At 41.2% G+C, this 20,786-nt stretch overlaps 1 protein-coding gene across 2 annotated transcripts in view; it reads left to right on the forward strand.

The window, feature by feature from the left end:
• RCOR3 (REST corepressor 3) overlaps positions 1–20,786 on the forward strand; it is a 36,613-nt gene that overhangs the window by 12,426 nt on the left and 3,401 nt on the right. Inside the window, exons 5-11 of one of the 2 annotated variants that reach the window (XM_054021674.1) lie at positions 2–163; positions 573–697; positions 1,725–1,803; positions 10,658–10,876; positions 12,314–12,391; positions 13,075–13,132; positions 20,529–20,770. In XM_054021674.1, the coding sequence (XP_053877649.1) occupies positions 2–163; positions 573–697; positions 1,725–1,803; positions 10,658–10,876; positions 12,314–12,391; positions 13,075–13,132; positions 20,529–20,770 (963 nt within the window). Of the gene's footprint in view, position 1; positions 164–572; positions 698–1,724; positions 1,804–10,657; positions 10,877–12,313; positions 12,392–13,074; positions 13,133–13,723; positions 14,300–20,528; positions 20,771–20,786 lie in introns of those variants that run through there. The other variant, XM_054021675.1, reaches the window with a different exon arrangement.

Raw genomic sequence — 20,786 nt, forward strand, 5'->3', positions numbered from 1 at the left:
GGCACTTGGCATGTTGTTCTGGCATAAACATAACATTGAGAAGTCCCTTGCGGATCTCCCTAATTTCACTCCTTTCCCTGATGAATGGACAGTTGAGGATAAAGTCCTGTTTGAACAAGCTTTTAGTTTCCATGGGAAGAGTTTTCACAGGATCCAACAAATGGTAAGGTAATATTTATGGTTATAACTATTATTTAATATAAATATTTTTAGTCTGAAGGCTCCTATCAGAATAAAGCCCCATTGTGCTAAGTACCATATAAACATATTCAAAGATAGGGTTTGTACTCCAAAGAACTCTAAGAAACGTAAATTCAGTTTTTGCTTCTGTATTATTCAGCCTTTTAGAGCTGTAAAACCTCTCAATTTATTTACAGAAGTGGCATGAGATTTGTTTGGTTAATGCATGAAATAGCCTTTTAAGTGGAAAAACAGAAGTGTTTTCTCCTTTCTCTAAATGCATGGAAAATTAAGAAAGCATTCGTATAAGGGTTATTGTAAGGTAATTATGCTTCAGCTACTAGTTTACATAGTTTACATTTTTTAAAAAATATTTGAACTAATTCTTCTAGCTTCCAGACAAGACTATTGCAAGCCTTGTAAAATATTACTATTCGTGGAAAAAAACTCGCTCTAGGACAAGCTTGATGGATCGACAGGCTCGAAAACTAGCCAATAGAAATAATCAAGGTGACAGGTGGGTTGAATACTTTTAAATAACTAATTGCCCGAGAGTGAAGTTCTTTGTTTAGGTACAGATATGGCAGCATTTTTCTGACCATATGCTTCAACTCTAACCTGAAGAGGCCATTTCTAATGGTGAGAGTACCACTAGTTTAGACCTATGCCCATTCAACAGACAAACTGTATTTTACTTGTGCTCTAGGAAGTAAACAACTCTGTGGCGAATGCAGTAGCTGCACAGCAGACTGGTTAGCAAATCGTCCTGTGAAACAAGTCCTATGAAACAAGACTTAGAAATGTTGGTTGGGGGTGGGATTAGGAGGGAAGGAATAGGTAACTAAACAACTACAAATTGCTGAAATGTCCAGTGATATTGTTTTACTGGCTTTCTGCAGTTTACAGTACTATGTTTTTAAACCTTTAAATAGCCTTCAATTTAAAAATAAATTTTAACATGCAATTATTATTCTAAAAAACAGTAGTTACCATAAAAATGGAGGTCTATTTAGTTGTTTAGAGGCAAAGGTTCTAACTACATATTATCATAAGGAGGCAAGCCTTTTAAATAAATTCAAAATAATTAGTGACCCTGTCACTTAAGGACTACAAAATCAAATCCATTTGCTTTCAGTCTAGTTAGACTTTCCAGTTATTACAGACACACTGAACTTCCTGAGTGTGTTTTTTACTTTTCATTTCACCAGAAGTGCTATTGCCTAAACATCATAAACTGGAATCCAAATGTATCCAAGTCTTCCTGCTTAGCTTTTTTTCCAAGAGAAGAATATTTTTTTCCAGCTGTTGTTACTGGCAACATACACAAGCTTAACAAAAGAAAAATGCCTCCAGGGTGTACTACATCTTAAAAAGAAATTCCAAAATAACCATAACTCCGGTCTGTGTGTGTGTGTCTTGTAACAGTATGACTATAACATTATTTAGAATGTATGTAAACTGTATAATTTGTAGATAGTGTCAGCAAAAATAGTGGAACAACAGGCTAATAGGACCAAGTTTACTCATCTGTTGTCTATCCTCAGTGATGATGATGTGGAAGAAGCACATCCAATGGATGGAAACGATAGTGATTATGATCCCAAAAAAGAAACCAAAAAGGAGGTAACACTCTAATTACAATGAATGTTAGTAATTTTTCCATGATGCCTTCTGTAAAGAGTATAACTTCCAACATGGTGAAGTCCTCATATCATGTTTAAAATATAGACGCTTTTGATGCTTTTTGAATGAAGCTAACCTTTACTATTTCATTTGCTGAGACAATTTCAGTCTTCTATGTAACACCCCTCTTTTTTGAGAGAGAAGTAAAGAAATTGCTGATCAGCCAGTGCGAAGAAATTTCAAAGAATAGGTCACGACTAATCAATAAGAGACACTTGTTTGGCTGTTCTGTCAAATGCTCTTTCCAGTTTCTTACTGATGCTGAGTAATTGGATATCAAGTACTTTCTTTGTTCATTAAAATACAAAGTGGTGTTTCTCAAAGTATAGCATGTCCTCTTCATTCAAAGCAATGAGGATATCTATATATCTATCTTTAATTTGTTTTAATACTTCTTTCTAGTAGAAATTATGGTGGATATGACCTTACTATGTCCCTTTAAGAGGGAAGGAAATTCTTTCGTATCTGTAAAAGTATCTTTAATCTTTAAAAACTTTATAGTCAGAAGTGTGGTGTCCCTTTACCTTCTGTTCTTGCAAATAAGACTCTAAAGGTTATTAAAACTGAAAATCTAGAGGAAAAAACTATACATATTTACACAACTTTGGGCATGGCTACACTTGCAGTTGTAGAGCGCTGGGAGTTAAACCAGCCTTTGGGGACCGCAGCAGGGAAAACGCTGCCGAGTGTTTACACTCTCAGCTGGAAGCGCACTGGCGTGGCCACATTAGCAGCTCTTGCAATGCCACAAAGAGCAGAGCATTGTGGTAGCTATCCCAGCATGCAAGTGGCTGCAACGTGCTTTTCAAATGCGGGGGGTGGGGTGGAGTGTGACAGGGAGTGTGCTGTGTGTATGTGGAGGGAGAGAGAGTGGGTTTTTAGGGGGCTGAGAGCGTGTCAGCATGCTGTCTTGTAAGTTCAGACAGCAGCAGACCTCACTCACTCAAAGCAAGCAGCATTCCTTGGTCCCAGAGCGGATAAGCAACCAGTTGTCAGAAACGAAGCTTTGAAAGGGCATATCAGCATTCCTATAGCGAGTTCAAAACAATGACAAGCGTGGCCACTTGATTTAAGGGGATTATGGGACGTTTCCAGAGGTCAATCAGAGCGCAGTAATGCAACACCTCGTTCATACTGGCGCCATGGTGCTCCAGCAGGGGAGCAGCAAACGTTATTCCACTCACCGAGGTGGAGTATCAGCAGTGCTGTAGCTGCGGAGTCAGAGCGCTCTACGTGCCTTGCCAGTGTGGATGGGAAGTGAGCTAGTGCGCCCGGGGCTCCTTTATTGCGCTGTAACTTGCAAGTGTAGCCAAGGCCTTTGTATTTAGTAAGTTTCCTTAGTTATCTTAGCACATTTGGGTCTTCCAAACCACAGGAGAGAGAAAACATTTCTAAATATTAGAAAATTTTGCTGGTTTAAAAAAAATAATAATTTTTTTTTTTTTTTTTTTTTTTGTGTGTGTGTGGGGGAGAAAATCACAAATTTGCAAGGGTCCTTTCAAAGACACTAAAGGAATAGCACTGCTAATACAACTTTGTATCTCTGCCAAAAGAAACCTGGAACATAGACTGGTCCAGCAGATAGGGTATTGGTCTGGGAGTCCAAAGAGATGGATCTTAGTCTTAGTTTTGCCACTGTCTTGTGTGTCCTTCAACATTTTTTGGAATTGGTATAGCACAAATCCAGCGGAGAGAGTCTTTCTGCCTCTCTTGTTCCTCCCTTCCTAATGGGGGAATGCTCTAATGTCCTCTTTTGGATTCAGCGCCCCAAAAAGAGGACAAGCTACTTTTAAAGACTTGCCCAATTTGCTTTCATGAATTACTGTATTTGAACCATTAAATATGATACAGAATAAAATTAGAGTCTAAAAATAACTAACAAGTTTGTAGAAACTGGCCAGATAGACTAAGAAGTTTGTCAGACCTAAATCAAGATTTATTTTGTGGTCTGATGTTTCTGATTCTTACATACCTTGACTTTCTAAGCAAAATTAAGCCAAGTAGAAAAATCCTAAATTTTATAAAACAAAAATCATAATTTTTAGAGTAGTCTACAGGTAAGCTATGGCTGTTGCTTCAAAAATGAAAAGTAGAGTCATCAAAAGATGTGTAGATCCTTTTTTAAAAACTCTGGTTTTGATCTATTCTAAAGCATATATCTATTACAAAATTTCCATGAGACCACTAAGGTAGAACGAAACATCCTGTAGTGGAGAGAGGAAGGTACACAACATCACAACATAGGGCTTGTCTTCACTACTGGGGTAAATCGACCTAAATTACTCTACTCTAGCTACATGAATAAAGTAGCTAAAGTTGTCGTAGCCTAGGTCAACTTACCGCGGTGTCTTCACTGCGCTGCATTGATGGGAGACACTCTCCCATCGACTTACCTTACTCTTCTCGGAGAGCTGGAGTACCGGGGTTGACTGGAGAGCACACTGCCGTCGATTTAACGGATCTTCACTAGACCTGCTAAATCGAGCGTCGATCTTCCCAGTAGTGAAGAGAAGCCCATAGAAATTTAAGGGAGAAATGTATACTAGAGTTAGAGGAGAGGGGAGGAAGAGAAGGAACAAATACAGTATGCAGATGGCAATATGGGATGGCAGAAAACTGAAAGGGAACAGTGATAGTCCTATAAATAATGAAGTAGGCAAGCAGATTTGAGAGAGGTTGAGGGTTTTTTTGTTTGTTTGTCCCCCCTCCACACCCCACCCCCAGAACCTGTGGAGCAATTCAGGAATTAATTTAATAATCTGTAACTAAGATCATAGAGAAGTGTAAGTATATATTAAACACAAAGTTAAAAGAACAGTCATTAGGTTGCAGAGTCAAGCACTCAAAAGTTAGGAGGTGCTGCCAGGAAGAAACCTTAATTTTTGCACTTCCTTGACTGCTTGGCTGTGCAACTTTAACACCAGGTTCTTTTAACTTAGTTTTTTGCATATAATTATAGTTGGCTGATGCTTTCATAGACTTTCCGGCCAGAAGGGACCATCATGATTATCCAGTCACCTCCTGTATATTGCAGGCCACAGAACCTCACCCACCCACCCCTGTAATAGACCCATAACCACTGGCTGAGTTATTGAAGTCTTTAAATCGTGATTTGAGGGACGTCAAGTTACAGAGAATCCACCATTTACACTAGTTTAAACCTGCAAGTGACCCCTGGCCCATGCTGAGGAAAGCAAAAACAAAAACCCGGGTCTTTGCTTTAGGCTTTTGGAAAATTGTCAGTCAAAATGATTCAGCGGTTCTAGAGAATGAGGCTAGGGAGTAATACATTGTGGGTTTGTTGTGTTTTTTTTTTTTTTTTAACATGGGCAAAGCAAACTTATTTTTAAAAGCAACAGAGGGTCCTGTGACACCTTTAAAACTAACAGAAGTATTGGGAGCATAGTTATGTTGCTTTTTACAGATTCAGACTAACACGGCTACCCCTCTGTTATTTTTTAAAAAAATGTTTTAGGTGCAGATTTGTAAAGGTATTCAGGTGTTGCTATGCTCAGTGTGATGAGATTTAGACTTCTACATGCCTAACTCCCTTTTGAAAATGAGATTTAGGCTCTTAAATCATACTAGCAATGCTGAGCTCAGCAACACTTAAATACCTTTTAAAAATGTGGTCCTACGAGCTCCTATGCAGTTAATGTTTTTTGTTGCCCCTGTGGAATTCCACGCACATTTGGCAAAGTTATAAGCCTTTGAAAAACTGGAAAGTTAAACTGAGTACTTGTGCAGAGGCTCGGAGACTTGCTAGAACTAACAGCCAAAGAGTGTATCCTCAGTGAGCGTGCTTGAGCGCCTCTCTCAGCTTCTAGTGCTGACCAGACTGCATGTGCACCAGCCCCACGGAGTGACTGAGCGTGTGTCAGCCCAGGGCCATGCTCGCTCAGAGGCACTTTCCCTGTAGTGGCTGCTCCTGGCTGGGGCTGGGCACTGGAAATGAGAACAGAGAAACACTCTCTCGTCTGTGCGCACAGTGACACACGTATACATGGTGGCACTTGGGCAGCAAGGAGAAGGAATCCATCTGACTTCAGTGCTAAGGGGACAAAAGTAGCACTGGGGAGGAAAAGGAATAGATTGGGGCAAGGAGTCCAAGGAGACTAAGAGTGGAGGGTGGGATGGGAAATGTGACTGGATGTTGGAGGGGGAAGACTGGGACGGACTGACTGACTGACTGCTTAGCTAAGCATGAGAACTGGGAGCTGGTGGGGGGGGCGGGCACTGAGATCTAACAAGGAACTGGTGTGTGGAGGGAGAATTGGAACTGGCTGGACAAAGACTTGGACAAGGAGCCAGGGATTCAGGGGACTAAAATTGGCTAGGATCCTAGAGAAAGAAACTGGGACTGGGAACCAATGTGGGAGGAGAGACAGATCTGTCAAGGATCCCAGAAGGTGCTGGCAAGGGACTGGGATGAGGAGCAGAAACTGGGGCCGGGTAGACAAGGAGAATGGGACTGGGACAAGGAGCCAGGGATGGGTGAAGAGGTCCGGCTTTCGGGGGGAGGGGGGGGTGGGAGGAATGGGGCAAAAGTCTGTGCCCTCTAGAACATCCTCCGCTCCCCCCCCCCCAAAAAATGGAACCAGAGTTTCTTGAATTTTACCAATTCTCTGATGTCAGCAAATTTCTGACAGTGGGTCTCATTCCCTTCTAGTGTTTGCTCACATACAGGTACTCCTGGGGGCATTCTGTGCCAAAAAACTAAAAATTCTGAACAAAATTTTAAAATTTTGCAAATCTTATTTGTCAAACTAACACTACATAATCACGCCAATTTCAATTATTTTTAGGGCTGTTGATTAATCATAGTTAACTCATGCGATTAACTAAAAAAAATTCATCGTGACTAATCGCAGTTTCAATTGCACTGTTAAACAATAGAACACCAATTGAAATTTATTAAATATTTTTGGATGTTTTCTCCATTTTCAAATATATTTATTTCAATTACAACACAGTTTACAAAGTAGACTGCTCACTTTATATTGTTTATTACAAATATTTACACTGTAACAATGGCAAACCAAAGAAAGTGTTTTTCAATTCACCTCATACAAGTACTGTTGTGCAATCTCTCTATCGTGAAAGTGCAACTTACAAATATAGATTTTTTTTTTGTTACATAACTGCACTAAAAACAAAAAAGTGAGCCTACAAGTCCACTCAGTTCTACTTCTTGTTCAGCCATTCACTAAGACAAACAAGTTTGTTTACATTTACAGGAGATAATGCTGCCTGCTTCTTGTTTACAATGTCACCTGAAAGTGAGAACAGGTGTTCGCATGGCACTTTTGTAGCCATCATTGCAGGGTCTTTACATGCCAGATACGAATGTTTAGCCTATGTCTCTTCATGCTTTGGCCACCATTCCAAAGGACGTGCTTCCATGCTGATGATGCTCATTTAAAAAAAAATAATGTATTAATTAAATTTGTGACTAAACTTCTTGGGGGAGAATTGTATGTCCCCTGCTCTGCTTTACCCGCATTCTGCCATATATTTCATGTTATAGCAGTCTCAGATGATGACCCAGCACAAGTTGTTCATTTTAAGAACACTTTCACTGCAGATTTGACAAAATGCAAAGAAGGTACCAGTGTGAGATTTCTAAGACAGCTACATCATTCGAGTTAAAGTTTAAGAATCTGAAGTGCCTTCTAAAAGCATGCTCCATACCTCCTCCCTCTCAGATTTTGGAAGTCTTAAAAGAGCAACACTCCAATGCGGAAACTACAGAACCTGAATCAGCAAAAAAGATGATCAACCTTCTGCTGGTGGCCTTTGACTCAGAGGATGAAAATGAATGTGCGTTGGTCCGCACTGCTTTGGATTATTATCGAGCAGAACCCGTCATCAGCATGGACACATTCCTCTGGAACGGTTGCTGAAGCATGAAGGGACATATGAATCTTTAGTGCATCTGGCATGTAAATATCTTGCGACGCCAGCTACAACAGTGTTATGCAAACTCTTGTTCTCGCTTTCAGGTGATACTGTAAACAGGAAGTGGATAGCATTATCTCCTGCAAATTTAGACAAACTTTTTTGTCTGAATGATTGGCTGAACGAGAAGTAGGACTGAGTGGACTTTGTTTTATTTTTGAGTGCAGTTATCTTTGTACATAATTCTACATATTTAAGTTGGGCTTTCGTGATAGAGATTGCATTACTGTACTTGTGTTAGGTGAATTGAAATACTATTTCTTTTGTATTTTACAGTGCAGATATTTGTAATCAAAAATAAATATAAAGTGAGCACTGTACACTTTGTATTGTGTTGTAAGTGAAATCAATATATTTGAAAATGTAGAAAACATCCAAAACTATTTAAACAAATGGCATCCTATTGTTTAACAGTGCAATTAATCATGTGATTAATTGCAATTATTTTTCTTAATTGCACGATGAATCGCAATTAATGTTTTTAATAGCTTGACAGCCCTAATTATTTTGGTAATTTATTTCAAAATACCTGTCAGCAAGTATGTCTGTAACAATACAGACATGCACATAAGTTCCCCCAGGAGTAGAGAGTTAAAGAAACCCCTATAACAACCCAGTTCCTGTTTCTCTGCTCGCTCTCTCTCTCTCCTCCTCCTCCCCTCCCCCCCACACACACTTAGCTGGGGTGGCCAGCCACTCACAACCCCTCCTCCCCAAAGCCCAGGGATCCAGAGGGAGAAACTGCATGATGCTCAGTCCTAAGTTTGCATGGAGTTTCCTGCATGCCACCCTCTCCTTGCCTCAGGGCATGCTGGGAACTGCAGCTGCCGGGAACCCTCTCTCCCCCTCCCCCCCAGCAGTGTCTTCTATGTGTGAGCTGGGCTCTGCTGGTCCAGCAGCCCATGTCTGTGGGGGAAAGGAAATTCTGCGCATGCAATGTTAATTTCTGCAAAATTCTGCATGTGCAGTGGTGCAGAATTCCCCAAGGAGGAATACAGGATGACAGCCTATCACTATGGTCAGTTACTCAGTTAGCTTAGATGGCAGAGATCTCTGTGATGGATCAGAAGGTTCCACCCTTGCTGATGAACCATGGGGTATCATTTTGGTAGAATTTTTATATTTTCAGTTTCTTTAAAACCTAAGAAATTGCAAACTATGTAAAAGAACATTATTAAAGTTGCAAAATCAAGCACTCACAAGTTAGGAAATGCCAGAATTAGGATTGTCCATGCAATCCTAATTCAGCACTCTTGTGCATATGCATTCATAGACTTCAGTTACATGATCATACTGTTTTTTCCACAGGAACTCTGTCTCATTCCATCAGTGTGCCAGATGGACCTGCTTTGGAGATGAATCGGAGTTGTGTAGTAAAGAAGGCTGTTGTCTGTAGGACCCCCGCCTCATTTGTTGTAGGAACTGAAAAGTGTATAGTGCATGAGTTGGGGGGGTTGCAGGAATAGAAAGGATAGTTTCATTATTAAGACAGTTGAATGCTGCCCTGGAGAATTGGATTCTATCGCTGCCTTTGCCACACAGATCCTATGTGATGCTGAGCAAATCACTTAAACCAAACTTTTCAGAGATGCTCCCTCATCATGTGTTCCTCATTTTCTGACTTCAGGCCCTGGATCCTGATTTGCAGATGTGCATTGACTGCATTATGAAGTTAATGGGAGCTGTATTAGACTATTTCAAGTGCTATAAAATGCAAAATATGGCAAAAAATCAGGTCCTAAGCATCTCAAATCGGCACCTGAAATTAATGGATTTTTTTTTTTTTACTTTATGCCCAAACTGTAAAATGGGGATAGTACCTCATTTCACAGGAATTTTGTGAAGATAAATTTTGTGAAGATCTTGAATAGGATATATATCCAAGACCTTATATATATATATATATATATATATATATACATACTTTATGCTGTAAATAAGGCCTAGAACCACACACTGAACAATAGAGACAAAATCCTGTGGACTGAATGAAGCCGAGGTCCTGTAGGAAAACCAGTGATCATGTTATTAAAGGCTGTGTCATAATGCATACGTACAAAGGGTGGAGGTGGGGGAATTAGGGTTGCACAGGCAACCTTAATTCTGGCATTTGGTAGGGCTGTCCAGAAAACAGTTCCATTCCATGAAATAATTAAAGGTTTCAAACTTTGTTCCTTCTGTATTAGAATGCATTCAGAGTAATCTGGGATGGAAAACCCTGTTCTCAGAGCAGACGGCTCAAACCCGGGCCCTAACCACCAGGCTGAAGAGTGTCTCTCTTCCTGTTTCTCTCCTATTTTGAGCAGAGTCCATTATAGACCGAGAAATCTTCCTGTGAAACATTTCCATTTCAGCAAGACAGTATTCTTGATGGGTGGCTTTTTTTTTTTTTTTTTAACCAGCTCTAGTGCTTCACTTTGCAACCTTAAATTTTTTTTTAATGTAGAATATATAGAGACTAAGGATCCTAGATTTATGTAAAGCATATTTTATAACCTGTAACTTTTTTTAACCTGTAACTTTTTTTTTAAAGCATTGGAGGCTAGGAAACTCCATCCTTTTTCATAGTATGTATGCTAACCTTTCTCTAACCCAATTGAAAATACAGTTTTTGTAATGGAACCATACTCTGTAGAGTTTGAAAGAAATGTTAATATGTTAAAGGTTGACGACAGACTTATCCAACAACTGACTTGAGAGCATAACTCTAACTTAAGGCTTTAATGCCCTTTTCGAGTAGCTGTAGAAATGGCCTAGTTTTCTCTTTTGTGTAAGCTGCTTGCCTGGTATTCAAAAGCTGTGTACTTTAATCACCAACCTCTTCTAACTTTTTAAGGGCAATAATGAACAACCTGTTCAGACCAGTAAAATAGGGCTGGGTAGAAGAGAGTATCAGAGCTTACAGCATCGCCATCACTCGCAGCGTTCTAAATGTCGTCCACCTAAGGGCATGTATCTGACCCAGGAAGATGTGGTAGCAGTTTCCTGTAGCCCCAATGCAGCCAACACAATTCTTAGACAGCTGGACATGGAGCTAATCTCATTGAAGCGCCAGGTACTTTGGGTCATCTGTCTTGTTTTGTTTGCTGTGAATTCCTGAGACTGTGTGTATTCTCCTAATCCAGTTGTTCTCAACCTATTTACCATTGTGGGCTGCATATGCAGCTCTCTGTGTTTTGTGGGCCACATCCACACAATATAGATACAAAAAACACACTATCAGTCAGGCCCTGAGGATGTCACATGGGCCGCAGCTATGTGCTGAATGGGCCACTGATTGAGAATCATTGTCCTAATCCCTCTATGGGGTTTCTGAAATCATGTATCAGTTGCTTCAACACAAGTGTCTTGTTAAATTGATTGTTCCTATATTTGTTAGTTCTACACTGATAATAGGTTGGAAGTTAGAAAATAACCTCTTCTGTTTTAATGCTACCCTTGCCCACTATTGAGGATATAATTTTGTGGGACTTACCTCTTTCTAAAAACACATGTACATTTAATTCTTGTCAAGGGGTAATCCTCCCAACAGCTTCTTAATTTCTATGTTGGAGGGAAATAGAATCTTATTGTATTTTAACATCTTATCTGATTTTAAACTGAATAAAATCTAATAGGGGGTGGATGTGATCTGTTTATCCTATATTATAGCTTTTTTTAGTGTGTGTGTGTAGGATGGGGGAATCCTCAAAACATTGGAAAAATCATGGATCCAGATGTATTCTGTTTAAAATGTTGGAAGGGTGCAGCTTTTTCTTTGCCTAGACTGAGTGCAACAGAGTTTCTCCATACTCAATGCCTTCCCATGCATTCAAGCCCTTGCATGCTGTCAAACCAGCCATGCAAATCCATTTTCTCATATATGTGTTCCTCTGTGCATTGAGTCAGCACATTTTAATTTAATAGTGATGTGCAAGTGTGAGTTAGAAAATACACCTTTGTAAACAAAAATAATTCCAAAATGAACTATATCAGGAGATCATAACCTGAAGCCAACAAAACCAGTAAGCAGTCTGCGACTAGAAATATCTCATCACTTTTTAGAGTTCTGTTGGGGAAGGAGAGAACCTAGCCTTCTGAGAAACAACTTATGTATAGAATTTCTCTCACTCAGTAAAAATGTAAGAGCATCAAATGAAAAGATGTTTGTAGTATCCTGAAATATTTTTTATTCTATATAGACATGTAATTTTGTGAAAGTTAGCTTTTATCTTCCTCCTGGTTTGTCATAATCCTGGTGGACAAATTTTAACCAGCCTTTCAAAGAACACTGTCTTAGTTGTCTCTCTCTCATTCACTCTCCAGGGTAAAATATAATTTGTCTGTGAAGTAGCAGTTAAAAGTAGAGAAGCATTAAACCATAATGTTTACTTCTGTAATTTAAGAGGCATACTTGTGGCAATCCTAGTGGAGATGTTTGTATGAAGTGATCAGATTTCTTTGTGGAGCTGATTAACATTTTTTTTTTTTTTTTTTTTTTTTTTAAACCAAGGTTCAAAATGCTAAGCAAGTAAACAGTGCACTGAAACAAAAAATGGAAGGTGGAATTGAAGAATTCAAACCTCCTGAGGTAAACTAATATAATGTGCTAGAATGTGTGGCACTGCACTTGGATTGGTGGGAAGATAAATTAATGTATAGTTTGAGTCGTTTGCTGCTGAACAGTGTTTGTGTTTCACCAACAGTTTAACTGGAACACTGAAATTCATGTAATGGTATATATGTTGGTTCTCTGGAGGAAGTCAGCAAAATATGCTTTTCCTCAATCTTTTAAATGGGAGGTAAGTGGGAGTGGATAGAGGGACAACAGAAGCAGTGAGGTTAGCATGATTATACATGAAGTTAGGGAGCTGAATCATGTGCCATTACAAACCAGCTTTTCTGGTGAAACTGTCAGCTAATTAGTTTTTACTTTCACCAACATGTGACAAGCATTGGGGTGGGTTTTTTTTTTTCTTTCAATTACTGAAGCTAATGGTGAGCATATTACTTGAAAATGCAAAATAATTTAGAAATTATGTTCTAATAATACAATTTAATATTAAACAGTAAACTAACAATGTTTTTACCTTCATGAAGATGATTATTACTCTGTGACGATTGAGTCTTTGCAATCGAGTCTTACTGCAAACGGAAAACTATCAAACAAATTAAGGCATTAAAATCTGTTTTTATAATGACTTTCAGATATTTTACAATGTGTTTGGAATGTGCTTTAATGACCTTAGTATGTAATTTCTCTAATTTTAATAGTTGAATCAGAAAATCAATGCCCGTTGGACTACAGAAGAGCAGCTTCTTGCAGTACAAGGTATGTTAAAGAAAAGTAGTAATGACCTATAACTATTAAAAATCTTAAGTGACCTGCAGATTTCTTAAAAATTGGACCTGTGCCCTTTTTCTGCTTTATGTATAAAGAACACCTGAGAAAATGCTTTGTTTTTCCCTTCTTTCTTTCTTTCTTTCTTTCTTTCTTTTTATAGATAGCTGGGGAGAGAGATTGCTAATCCCCCCCCACCCCCCTTGAAATGTTGAGAATGTAAAGTCTGGCTTTGTTGGAAGGCCAGTGGAACACACATGGTGGTGGTGGTTGTTGTAAGCCCTTTCTTTAATTGAAGGGGTGTGAGTGGTATATACTGTACATTGAGTAGATTCAGAGTTTAGTCATTGAAGTTAAATGGGTGTTTAACTTTTTTTTTTTTTTTTTTTTGAAGCCCACTGGTGTTCTAAGCAATCTGACTAAAAATCCCCATCATAAGACACTAACTCTTCTTCCTGGTCTTCTAGCCTAAACAGATGTGAAATAAAGTAGGAAACAAGTAGGGGAAAAATATTTTTCAGGCGGCCTTTATACATTGAAAAAGGAGCAAAAAGGCAGAAGCCCAATTTCTTTCGTTTGCAGGTCATCTTTAACTAGGCATGAAGAGACAAGATACAGTCTTCCCATCCAACATCCTGCTGTGAAAGTTTGAGGCTGGAGACAGATGCTGTACTAACACATTTTCTTAGTGGCTAGCAGTGCACTTTACCAACAGGATATTGGGTACAGTTAACATGCAATAATCTCTTATCTAAGCATGAAAAATCTCAGATTGTTGTCTTGTTAAAACAGTGCACTGCACAGTCCAGAAAAAGCATTCAGATAGAAATATAAACATAAAAATGAAACTCAGTGTATTAACTTCAAAGTGTGATAAGTTGCATCTCTTGTATTTTCTGATACCATACATCAGCTCAATATTACTTCAGTGAAGTAATCGAGCTAGTTCTCTACATCAGTGGTTCTCAAACTTTTTTTTTTTTTCCACGGACCACTTGAAAATTGCTGAGGGTCTCAGCGGACCACTTAATGATTTTTCCAAATGTTGTTTGTACCATTGGCGAATTGTTGTAAAACGCTTTGGATAAAAGCACTATATTAAAAAAAACGTTAATAATAATTGTTTTTTGTTCTGCAAATAAAAGCACACAATTCATATTCTAATATCAGTAGTCTTACCTTTCTAATGCGATGAATGTGCCCTCTCTTCCCTGCTGTGGCACCTCCTGGGCTGGGAAGGATGGGGGTCTCCCCCACTGCGGCAGCCACCGAGCTGGAGCTGGGAAGGAGGGGGGTGTCTCTCCCCAGCTCCAGGGCTGCGGCTGCTGGGGAAAGTTGCCTCTCTGGCCCTGCATGTCCCAAAATTCCCCCCCTTCCCCCTCTTCTCACTCCACTGACCCTTCCCACATGCCCCCTGTTCTCTCCCCCGCCCCCCCCCCCCAGGCCACTACCTTACCTTACATTTGCGTCTTCTCCAGGGTCCAGGCACCTAATTAGTGGAGCCACGCCTGCATGGCTCCACTAATGAGGTGGGTGGCCTGTCATTTTTCTCATGTGCTGCCGCCCAGGCGCGCGCACCTTAAAGGGAACTATCCATGGACCACCTTAATGGAAGTGGTCTGCAGACCACAATTTGAGAACCTCTGCTCCACGTTGTTTACCTGCTTTAAAATAATGCTTAGACTAATTAGTATAACTTGCCCCATGTTTTGTGAGAATATCATAATGTATAAGTTACTGAACATTCAGTATTTGATAACTTTTAGTATTCTGACTCTGCTTCGAAAGTTAGGATTCTTTCAAAGGTTGAATGGTCTTTATTTCTTTTATACGCAACCAGTAAACTCTTATAGTGCTTTTTAGTACAGAATTGGTTATTTTGAATAAGTCCTCATATTTTTTGGTGAACATAGTTTTGAAATGGCTGAGGAAAAAAAACAGCTTTGTTCATGCTCAGTCATTTTTCATACAATTTGGTCTGCAAAAACGTAAATCAAATGACAGTTTGCAAGTACAGAACCCATTACATTTGATGGCGCATGATGGGGGAATGACACTAACTTTCTGAAATCAAATTGCTGCAAGTACATAAACTACTAGACCTATTCCATGCTTAGGAAATATGACCCAAATAAGATCACTGCAAACTATCTTTCTGAATGTTTTACTCTGTATATTGCACTGGTCCTCAAACTGGGGCATGCTCCCTTAGCGGGACATGGAGGAAGTTTGGGGTGGTGATGGGGCACGTGGCAGGGCCCAGGCTAGCTCTCTTGGGGGATGGGGAGGGAGTGCCACCCAGCCCGGCCCCAGCTGCAGGCCCCTTCACCCCTATTCCCTCTCTGTCCCCAGCCCCAGTTCTACGCCCAGCTCTGCTGTCAGCCCAAGCTCCTCTGCTGAGCTAACTGTACAGTAATGGAGTGGAGGATGTGGACAGATTCCATTACTGGTCGGGGGGGGGGGCCGGGGGGGGTCGATGGGAAAAGATAAGGCACCACTGGCATATTGGCTCTGGGACAATTCTGTGCAAGAGCAGAATTCATGTCCCCTGCAGATTTTACTCTTCCCTGCAGAATAGTTGATTCATGCACCCCTCCCAGGCAGTGGTCCTGAACAGGCTGTCTGGTTTGGGCATCGGGAGCAGCCAGGGAAGATGTAAATCACCACCTCAGGGGGTGGGACTGGGAGTGCGTACAAGACTCTGTCCCTCTCACTCGCTGTCGCAATGTGCCTGGAGCCAGAAAGGGGTAGGCCTGGAGACCCTGGCCAGTAGTTTCTACCATGTGCCAGACTCCTATCTCATAGAGCTGGAAGGGACCTTGAAAGGTCATCGAGTCCAGTCCCTTGCCTTCACTAGCAGGGCCAAGTACTATCCCTGACAGGTGGTTTTTTGTTTTTGTTTTGCCCCAGATCCCTAAATGGCCCCCTCAAGGATTGAACTCACAACCCTGGGTTTAGCAGGCCAATGCTCAAACCACTGAGCTATCCCCCCAGCTGCTAGTCCTGCAGGGGGACAAGACTTATTCTTCCCCTGCACCGGCTGCTCCTGGGGCCAGGTCCAACACAGCCCCAGGAACCTCCGCCAACTGCAGGAAGCTCCGCACGTGCACCCCACCCCCTGCTTCTTGCCCCCATTGCTCCCCAGCTGCGGGGGAAGAGGTCACTGTACAGCGAGCTACTCCCCTATCTGCCCAACCCCTGTGCATCTAGACCCTCCACCCACCCTGCCAAGCCCCATCCCACTGATCTGCACCCGCACTCCCAGCCCCCCTGCACCCAGATCCCCGTGCTGAGCCCCAGCCACCTTCACCTGGATCCCCCCTGCTGAGTCCTATTCCCCTTGCATCTTGACCTTCCAACGAGCCCCTTTGCATCCAGATCCTCCTCCTCTTCCCCCCCCCACACACACACACCTGGACCTCCCACCAAGCCACCCACACCCAAATTGCCCCCCACAGAACTCGCTCACCCCACATCTGGATCCCCCCACATTAAGCCCCTCCACACTTGGATCCTGCTGGGATGAGCCTGCTTGCCCCACACCTGGATCAGGTGGCAGGGCTGGGCTTGCATGTGATACTCTGTCCCTCTTGCTTGCTATTGGCATGAAGGGGCAGGGTCCCAGGGTGTTTCTGGGTCAGGTCTTGCCCTTGCGCTGTGTCAGGGTTGGGTGCAGCCTCACTGCCGACTCTGTCCCAAAGGGGGCAGGGGCTGCAGAGTGATTCCCCCACCTCTGTGCAGTCAGTGGCCTATGCTCCCCACTGCCCTGCTGGAGCCTCCACTCCCATTTCCCTTCTAATCTATTGTCTGCAACAATTTCAGTTCCAGTCCAGTGAGTGTACAGTGATATGCTGAGTACTACTTAACCATGCCATTCACTAAGGCCCCAATCTGGCAAAGCATTAGTTTTAATGGGGATACTCAGGTACTGAACTCTAGGCACACATTTAAGTGCTGTGCCAGATCATGGCTTAACTTCACTCCTAAGGATGTCCTGCCTTTTAGGGCATGTCCACACAGCAAAGAAAAGCGCACAGCTGGCCCATGCCAGCCAACTCAGGCTCGCGGGGCTTGAGCTGCAGGGCTGTTTCATTGCTGTGTAGACTTCTGGACTGGGGCTAGAGCTTCTACTTTTTGACCTTCATTTTATAAGACTAGGCAAGTTATCAAGCTTAATCAGTCTCCTGGGCGGAAAGGAGGAAAGCGTTAGGAAATAACTTAAGGTAGTGTTTGAAACTTGATTATGTAATGAGTAGTCTGTGCACCAGTTTGCCGTTATATGACCTAGAAAGGTGATAGTCCCTTTCAAGATAAATGTGTGCTTTGTCAGTATGTTAGGTTTTCTGTCTCCCAATGAAGATTTAAGAGTGCTGTACTGAAGTCTTGTATAAATCAGTCTCAGTAACACTATTGGATACTTACTAGTATGCTAAAGGGAATCTGAAAGGAACCTGAACCTCCGTGGTCAAATGAGAGAAATGCATTTCATTTGATTATCCTTTTGTTCACTTAATGAATTTTGCAAATTGGTAAATAAGTCGCAATGGGTCTTCTAATCAGCTGTGTGAGTTAGGGCTAATCTGTACTAGAAGCACTACATCTGCACAGCTGCAGCATGTCTGATGAAGATGCTCTATGCCGACAGGGGAGAGTTCTCCCGTTGGCATAATAAATCCACCTCCGCAAGAGGCAGTAGCTATGTTGGCGGGAGAATCTCTCCCACTGACTTAGCTCTGTCCACACTGGCGTTTAAATATGTGTAACTTATGTTGCTCAGGAGGGTGGCGTATTCACACCCCTGAGCGATGTAAGTTATGCTGAAATAAGTGATAGTGTGGACCTGGCCTTAGTGGAGCTCTCCTATTATGCCATGTCTATTATGACAGGCAAAAGACTGAGTACTGGAGGGAGCAGACTTTGAAAAGATGTCGCTATATCACTCGTCTTTCTCTCTCATCTCCTGCCACTGTCAGTGCACAGAGCAAATGGTTGTCTCTGTCTTGCCCAGACTTACCCTCTTTAGAAACACTACTGCTCCGTCTTGCACACTGAGACTCCCTGCGGCCAGATTGTGGGTTTTTTCTTTTTGTTTTTTTGTGTTTTTCCCTGCAGATCTCTGTGTGGGGGAGCAGGAGCTTACTAGTACATATGTGCAGAACCAGCCATAATTTTATTTGGCCCTTAATGGCTAAAATGGAAGCTTCAACTTAGCTTCAACTGTAGTTAAACTACTTATTGGCACTGAATTTTCTCTTGTACATTCACTGCAGCGAACAAGACACTGCATATTAGAAGCACTTATTCAAAGAGAAAAGTAGAAAGAGCAAAGTTATGTCATTTTTTATCAAGTTACTAAGAGCATACATTTCAGATTTTCTAATTTGAAATAAATAACTCTTCTTCTGTATCCTTTATTTCACCTTTCTGAAATGAGACATTACATCTGGCATATAATTTTCTGCTATTGGGGGAGAAAATGCATGTCCTTTACCCATTCAGAATCCATTATAGTACTTAAAGTCATCAGCAATTTTCCACATTACATAAGTCAAATCTTATTTTGTTCATGATATGAAAGGTTACTTAGCAGAAAGCAAAAATCACATAACTGTCTCCAGTTTATGGATTACTGAAGAGCAGGGGGAGGCAACCTATGGCACACGTGCCGAAGGCGACACGCGGGCTGATTTTCAGTGGCACTCGCACTGCCCAGATCCTGGCCACTGGTTTGGGGAGGGCTCTGCATTGTAATTAAATTTTAAATGAAGCTGCTTAAACATTTTTAAAACCTTATTTACTTTACATACAATAGTTTAGTTATATATTATAGACTTCTAGAAAGAGACCTTCTAAAAATGTTAAAATGTATTACTGGCACGCAAAACCGTAAATTAGAGTGAATAAATGAAGACTCGGCACATCACTTCTGAAAGGTTGCGATCCGTGCTGTAGAGTAATTTTTATCCCAGGCTATAAAATGCAAGCAGGTCCAGTCTCTGGAGTCTGAAAGGTACAAAACTCCTGGACTCTTTGGGTATCAAAAATATCATTTTTAGTACAGTAGCTAAAAGCAAAGCTCCAGAGTGCAGGAGAACATGAGGATTTTCCCCTTGAGAACAGGAAAGAGGAGAAACTTCAGGGTTACCATTAATGTATTAAAAGGGGAGAGACTCTCATATCTTTGTTTTTAAGAAAATGGAAACTGAATTGAGGGAGAACTGGTAAACTTCAATATGTCACTTTGAGACGACCTGATTCAGGTATTTAAAATACATGTATTTTGTTTATTTGATCGACCATTCCTTGATAACTGCCATATCAAGGTTTCAGATGGAATTTTTCAGTGCTAGTATATTGTATTGGGAGAGAGAAGCATACAGAGCCAGCCTTAATGTGTTTGAATGGACAAGGAAAAATTTTCCACAAAATCGGGGATAACTAACTTTTTTTATGCCAAAAGCAGTCTTAGGATTTTGGGGAGGATCAGAAATAAGTTGAGGCACTCCCAAATCAAACTGACTGATCTAAAAATAAACGAAAGGGAGAAGAGTTGAACTATTCATAGACTCCCACTGCAGGAGAATTGGGTCTCAGGTGCTTTTGCTGAGAGCTATTTTGCCATCACTTGTTTGTTTGTTTGTTTGTTTTTTGTTTGTTTGTGTGTGTTTTTTTTTTTTTTTAAGGGCAGTTGTTCCAAATAAGTCCAGTGAATATCTGCCAATTTGTCCTATATTCAGAGGGCTGTTCCCCCATTTCATAAATAGCTAAATGACAGGCTGTTAGCCTGTTCCCCTTAGGGCACAAAGGAAGTGTCAGAGCCAGGATTCGAATTCTAGTGTCCTGGCTCTGCCTTGTGCTGAGTCAGTAGACTCATGCTATTGAATTCTGCTGCTCCTTTCAGTCAGATGTCACATGGGTTCTTGGGAAAAGAGCTAGCTTAGCATGCAGCTAGCTGGGGGAAGCCTACAGAGACGACTTGTAACCATTGGTTGAAGCTCACAGAGTACTGTTCTCTCCCCCTCCAAAAATATCAAATGATCTATTTCACACATCAGAGACCAGCCCTGCATGGCTGTAGGGAGGGCCCTATCAGTTACCAGGATCCTTAGAAAAATCAGTGACTAACCCTAACCCTAGTGAAAAATTTCCTTGCAAAGATAGCCTTGAAAGAATAAGAGTCAGTGTGTATTCTGGGAATTTTTTTTTTTTGTTTTCCATTATTTATTTATTCTAAATGGAAGTTGTAGTCTACCTTCTAATGGGGAGGTCCTTAAAATTAAAGTGAGCCCTTAGCTGTAGGCCCCAAAGGCCATATTTGTATACATACTTCACAAATAGCTGTGCTTGACTGATCCTTCACAGGTGTATTATTTACTTTGCCTTTCAGGTGTACGCAAATATGGTAAAGATTTTCAAGCTATTGCAGATGTAATTGGCAACAAGACTGTTGGCCAAGTGAAGAACTTCTTTGTAAACTACAGGCGTCGGTTTAACTTAGAGGAGGTGTTGCAGGAATGGGAAGCTGAACAAGGAACCCTGGCTTCTAATGGTGATGCTTCTACTTTAGGGGAGGACACAAAAAATACTTCTAATGTGCCATCAGGAAAGAGCACTGATGAAGAAGATGAGGTGTGTTTTGTGTATC

Source organism: Malaclemys terrapin, chromosome 3 (assembly GCF_027887155.1).
Source record: "Malaclemys terrapin pileata isolate rMalTer1 chromosome 3, rMalTer1.hap1, whole genome shotgun sequence".
NCBI lineage: Eukaryota > Metazoa > Chordata > Testudines > Emydidae > Malaclemys > Malaclemys terrapin.